This window comes from Telopea speciosissima, chromosome 7 (assembly GCF_018873765.1).
Source record: "Telopea speciosissima isolate NSW1024214 ecotype Mountain lineage chromosome 7, Tspe_v1, whole genome shotgun sequence".
Classification (NCBI taxonomy): domain Eukaryota; kingdom Viridiplantae; phylum Streptophyta; class Magnoliopsida; order Proteales; family Proteaceae; genus Telopea; species Telopea speciosissima.
In genome coordinates, this window is record NC_057922.1 from 58,578,236 (window position 1) to 58,584,508 (window position 6,273).

At 37.3% G+C, this 6,273-nt stretch overlaps 1 protein-coding gene across 1 annotated transcript; it reads right to left on the reverse strand.

The window, feature by feature from the left end:
- Nucleotides 1–1,665: 1,665 nt before the first annotated feature.
- On the reverse strand, nt 1,666–5,986 carry LOC122666567 (transcription factor MYBS3-like). Its single transcript, XM_043862580.1, has 3 exons — nt 5,641–5,986; nt 2,586–2,794; nt 1,666–2,320 (listed from the first exon to the last, which is right to left on the reverse strand). Exons 1-3 carry the CDS (start codon nt 5,939–5,941, stop codon nt 1,796–1,798), a joined length of 1,035 nt encoding a protein of 344 aa, XP_043718515.1. The 5' UTR covers nt 5,942–5,986; the 3' UTR covers nt 1,666–1,795.
- Nucleotides 5,987–6,273: the final 287 nt, after the last annotated feature.

A 6,273-nucleotide genomic window follows, 5' to 3' on the forward strand; every position in this document is an offset into this window, starting at 1 on the left:
TATCCCCTCAAGTATAGTACACCCTCAAGTGCACCAAAAATGTACATCTAACGGTGCACATGCACTTGAGGGAGTGTTTTAAACAAAAGCACTTTAAGGTGCACCGTCAGATGTACCTTTTTGGTGCACTTGAGGTGATAAAAATTCATAGCGCTCACCAGCCACTGTCTTGTAGCTTTTGCCTCTAAAGGAGTTATAATAGACGGTCATGCAAATGAAACGTGTCACTGCCTTATCCACGTATTAGCAATTGGTATTATATCCACGAGTCAGAATTTGTCGAGTAATATTGGCCATTGGCATGTTTAGGACTTCCAACATAAATAACCAAAAACCACCCCACGTGTCAATCTAGGGTTTGCCCAGGTGGTTCACTACTCCCTTAGGAGAACTGCGTCAGGAGCTTGATCAGTGATTCAAGTCTCCTTAGCATCATCAAGTCCACATTTACTCGCTTTCCAAGAAGTGGAACCCATGTGGGTACCATATTGATCCCTTGTGGTTCTTCTCTTGCCTCCTTGTGGGCTCTGATGGCCAATAGGCCCTTGACAACTGCCACCCCCCCCCCCCCCAAAAAAAAAAAAAAAAACACCACCCCACATGAGGAAGTAGAGGTGCCAATTGATCCAATCAGGTCCACAAGTCTAATGGGACGTTATATAATCAGGTTTTAAACGGACTAATTCACTAGTTGGGCTTTAAACAATACTTAGACAGGCTATAATCGGGCAAAATAGGCTTGAATGGCTATAAACGGTTAATTATCGTTGTATCCTTTAGAAATTGCCTTTTTAGAAAGATTACCCGTATATCTCGGATTGGAACAAATTACTATAATTTGTCCCCGCCTACGAATCAGTTGATATTTTTCATTAATTTTATGAACATATCCTTTGTCATTCCTTACTTAATTTCCAAATTTACTATTTTCCTTGGAAGAAATCACTCTCTTGAACTTTTGAACCTCGAATCGGTCTTCATTATCTAAGCGAGTATTCAGTCGGTCCCGGTTGGGTGACCATCAGGTCAGTAGCTTGCATCAAGAACGCCCAATTATTATCGGTCAATGCTTGAGCTCGACACATTTAGTAATCAATCGGACCAACCTCAAGCTTCAACTGGTCAATTTAGATCGGGCATCCTTATAAGGAAATGACATATTTGCAAGGAAAGATAATCTGATCGATTAACACATCTAATCTTTCGCATCTTACTGTACTGATCAGTAGCAAGTTCGAATTCCTCAGTGAGGTTCTAAAATATGCCTTCAAGAGTTCTAGTGCATATATCACACGATTATATAGATTGTCATATCCTATTTGCCATCAAGATTACAACTCATTCAAATTCTTTACTCAAAATAATTAATGAATAATTTGCTACATCTTTCATTTTTATCTATAAATTTGGTGCTTGGAAAATTGAAATCAAGCTTTGTTGCTTGACCTATTTCCTTGTCAACCTAAAGGCAAGCACAATTGCTCTTCATCTTCCTAATTCTTTTTAATCTTTATCTGGGTTGTTCATGGTTGAATTCAGTATCACACAACTAGAATATGAGTTCTGTAACTTATGGTAATCTCCTGAAGAGATTTAAAACAGAAAAAGAGCCTGCTACAGATCATACACATATCCACGTAATTTTGTTTTCCTCTTATTTCCCCCCTACAAATAAATGTCTTCTATATATAAGTATATTAGGAAAAATGAATAATGAAATAAGCATTGAGAAAATAAATATATTTAAAAGCAATAAACAAGAACAAAGAAGGAAACTAACCCTATTTTCACTGCCTTACACTGCATGGATTACACTAGTGTTCTGGCTCAATTCTGACTCAGTAACCGGTGTGCTTGCATGAAAAGCTGATTGCCTTGATGGAGTTCCCAGCAATTTCTGAGAGAGGGAAGAAGGTTCTAAACTTCCCTTAGCAGCCTCTCCTAAGCTTAGCTTAGACATGGCCATCAGTTGGTCTACATTGACTGGGTCCTTGCAATGGATGGGGGTTGGCTTTAAGACCTGATGTTGAGAAGTCTTAGCTTGTTTCTCTTCTCCTGCTGGAGCCAGACTTGGTGGCCAGAATGAGAAAGGGGAAGGTAAATACGTCGGGAAAAAACCAGGAATCATTGGTGGGAAATTACTTGATGCAATAGTTTCTTCAGCTTCCGTTAGTGTATCATTGGAAGTCGCCTCCATAGGTTCACATTCTTGGTCGAGAGAGAGGTCTAGAGGAGGCTTGGGGTTTACATTCTCTGTTTCACTAGCTTGAGAAGTTGGGCACAATAAGTGCTCCTCTGTCCCTGTTGTCGACTCCATGGACTGAAAATTCAGATCAAAACAACATAGATAAAGATTAATAATGAGGCATTTCAGATATATGCTAACTAAATCAGGTCATATAATACTACATGTAGATAACCTCAGCACCATCATTACTGGTTGAGGACACCAGTTCAGCTAGGAACAGGGATAGATAAATTAAACCTGTTATGCTGATCTATTTGGTAGGAGATCTGAATCTGCTGGTCACCTGCCCAAGGACAAAGATTAAGCGAATAAAAGCATAAGGAGATGCTAGACAAACCATATCTGGCGCCATGTCGAATAGGCTGGATCGTCTTTTTCTCCGGGATGCATTACTCTGCCGAATGAAATACTTCTGGGCATGGCTGGCCACCTGAGTCGGAGTCCTTGACATGACAAAACTACGTGCAATCCCCCGCCAATCCCCTTTTCCTAGCTTCTGTAGCCCCAGTAAAAAAAGTCGGTGTTCCTCTTCCGTCCATGGGACCCCTGAAAAAAGAAGCATAAATCCAAACATAATTACTTTATAAGGTGTTAAAAACCTATCAAATCTTCCTTGAGAAAATAAAATTCTGTAAGTCCTTATTTTCAACAACTAACTCTTTTGTAATAAAGGTGTCCTGCCATAATGCTCCACAGAAGGGAAGGAGAGTATGAATTTAAGGACTAAGGAGTAAAAAATGAGTGCAAAGACATGTAAAAGAAATGGCACAATAGATACCAAGAAGATTAAGACTTAAGAGTGAACAAAAAAGAATTAGAATGACTTATATATAGTTGGGAATAAATAACATGAACTACATGAGGCTACAATTTGCATAGATTAAATAATTAAGTCATACAATAGCCAATAGTACAAGGGAGATATTGCAGTTGATTCCTTCTTGCGTATCTCACGCATCTTCAAGTATGCATAGCTTTTACTCTTTATGTTTAATGTTTGACATAAAAGAAAATGACTAAATACTAGCCTCCTTTCCACCTGAAAAGGTACATAAGAAGAGCTTCTTTGTACTTGAAAACATCCTCATAGGAGCATCTTAAGGCATTTACAACCACTAGATAATTTAAAAAAAAGAAGAAGAAGTGTGCATAATTGAGCTTGGCTTGAGCCTTGCAGAAGCACTTAAGTCTTCAACGATTGTTGCCAAGCAGTTAAAAGTCTTAGACACAAATATAAATAAAAACTGAAAGAGGCAAAGGGAAGCACATAAGAAAACAGATGCTTAGATGCTAGGAATAACAAGATCTAACAGCAGTGAATCAAAAAAGGAAAGGAGTGGTGCTGCAGTTTACCACTGGTTGGGGATTAAGTCAAAAGAAAAAAAAAAACTTTTCTAGCTTTTCTGTCTACATGAATCTGCATTCAGAAGCTGAAAGAAATAATTAAAATTCAAATGAGGACTGGACTTATAAAAGATAATTGTAGGTTTCCAGCTAGAAATTACTAGCAGGACATTTTGTGGCAGAATATATTAACCAACAAGGGAAAGGAGGTCCTGTTCCACTATCTATGCCTGTCCGCATCTTCCATCTATATAACTGTCAAAAATTCTTGCAGTAAAATTTCCAACAGAGAAAAAAAAGCTATGCTAAAATCTATACAACAAAACATAGGACTCTTGATAGCAATTAAACCTCTCCTCAACAAACCCCCCCCCCCCCCCTGACAACAAAAAAAAAAAGACAATCATCCCAATTGTCACATAAATCATGAGTACTCTGTCCACTACTCTGTCAAGGACTCTTTAACTGACATACCCTTTTTGGTCTATTGTTGTGAGGACTCATCACATATTCCAGAATCGAATGCTGGCGCTTACGAGTACCAACATCAGGAGAGAGTGCTCTATGATCAGCATACATTATGGAAAAAGAAACTCTACAAGTTAGATAACAGAAGCAAAATAACCTATACTTTAGTATCGATTAGACTGATACATGGTAGAGGCTAAATGGTATGTGACTCTGTTGTACAAGTATGCAGGCCGAAACTTTAGTCTCTGAAGTAAAATGCACATATTGCCAAGGAAATTAGTATGCTGTCTCCTTCATACTGAGTACTTCTACAGTCCCTTTCCACGTACACGTTTTGGGTTTCAACTTCCAACATGTCCACTAAATTGTCCGAAGAGAAACATAAAAGATCCAAACAAGAATCATTGATTAACCAAACTTACTCTCGAAAATTCCCCATTAAAAAAAACACACAGCAAAATACATTGTTTAATGATTCAGCTTGAGAGCTACTACAGGATTAGCATTAGGTAACAGAGATACTTCAACAAGTGCCAAATTTTCTGTCATCAAAAGAAATTTTTTCTCATGGTTATTCGCATGATATCAGAAAAGGTGGACTGGCATTGAGTTTGAATAGCCATAAAGATCAATTACAATTTCACCATAGCGGTGGCACAATATCACATTGTGTAAACCCATTCACAAAGGTAGGAAATTCTGAAAGTAATAAGAATTTTTAGGGCAGAAAAGGATATCTTTTTTTGGGAGGAGGGAGGGGATGGGTAAAAAAACTTCAAAAGAAGAAAAAAGAGAGAGAGAGAGAGAGTAATATTTAACTGGAACAAAATCAAAAACAAAATCAGTATGAAAAGTTACTGATAATTAAACCATTAAAACATGGTTGAAACCTGAAAAACAAAGGAATGGATAAAATTTAAAAAAAAAAGAAAAGAAAATAAATAATGATAATGACCATAAATAACCATAAATATAATATTAACTAGTGTACAATATAAAGAGATGATTTAAAGTGGAAGGAAAAAAAAAACAAATAATAACATAGAATAATATAAATGGAAAATATACTGAAAATTCGAAGTTATACATAAACCAAAATACTAAATTCCCAAATCATAAATTTGACAAAGCACATACAAACTTATTTGCAAGACCAATATGATAACAAGTTCAGAATCAAAATAAAAAACTAGTTCATTCAAACAGCCAAAGAGAGACAACAACCAAAAAAAAAAAAAAAAAAAAACACATGTTCATCATTAATAGAAAAATAAGAACAGGAGAAGATGGAAAAGAAAATAACGCTTTTTTTTCCCAGATCAAAATCACCTACTACGTAAATCAAAATGAAGGCAGCAGATTCATCAAAAGGATCTCCTCACAATTAGAAAGGAAAAAACCTGAGAAACAATAAAGCTTGAATATACAAGTACCTATCATAACCAGAATAAAATCTGAACCTTATCCAAGCAAAAGAAAGTTCCAAATTGAGTATCCATATATTTAAAACCGCATATCAATTATTAATCGAATCACAGAGAAATAAATTAATGTTACGAATTGGGAAGGAAGATTACCCTTTTTCCTCTCACCACGGCAACTAGAAGAACAAGCTGCATGAGCAGGATCATCAGAAACATAACCTTCGGCAACAGCAGTAGGATCACGAAAGGGATCAGAAGAAGGGGAACCAGCGTTGGGAGACGCAGAAGCAGAGGCGGAAGAGCAAAGATGAGCAGAGGAGAGGTTGCCCATACTCGCACTCTTCTTTATAGACCCATCTGTGAGTCGAACACCAAACAACTTCACCCCTCCTCTAGTCGGGCAGGTACGCGAGTTGTGCCCGTTATGGCTACAATGAGAGCATCGCCGAGTCATAGTGAATCGACCCCTCACACGCACTCGTTACTCAATAAACAGAGGAAGAAGAAGTTGCTCAGTTACAGACACACAGAGAAAGAGAAAAAGTTCGAAACTTTGAATGGATACTATACGATTTCATGTGAATCAGATTCCGAAATCATAGAAAGGTAGAAGGCTAAGAGAATTCTCTTATCTCTCTCTCGTTGCATGAGTTCTGATTTGCTCTCAATTTATCCTTTTCTGTGGAAAGGGTTTTATATTGTGAAGCAACTTGTAATTAAGACTTGTGTTTTATGATTAATTACGGGATTTGGTCAAATACTCAAATGACGCGGTAGTTGTCCAAG

Bases quoted from the DNA above. Each gene is read 5' to 3' on its own strand.
- LOC122666567 (XM_043862580.1), bottom strand. From the start codon at position 5,941: ATGACTCGGCGATGCTCTCATTGTAGCCATAACGGGCACAACTCGCGT. The intron at 2,795-5,640 runs GTAATCTTCCTT...TTCTTTTTTCAG, and splicing joins CCGTGGTGAGAGGAAAAAGG to GGGTCCCATGGACGGAAGAG. The intron at 2,321-2,585 runs GTTTGTCTAGCA...CTGAATTTTCAG, and splicing joins TCGACATGGCGCCAGATATG to TCCATGGAGTCGACAACAGG.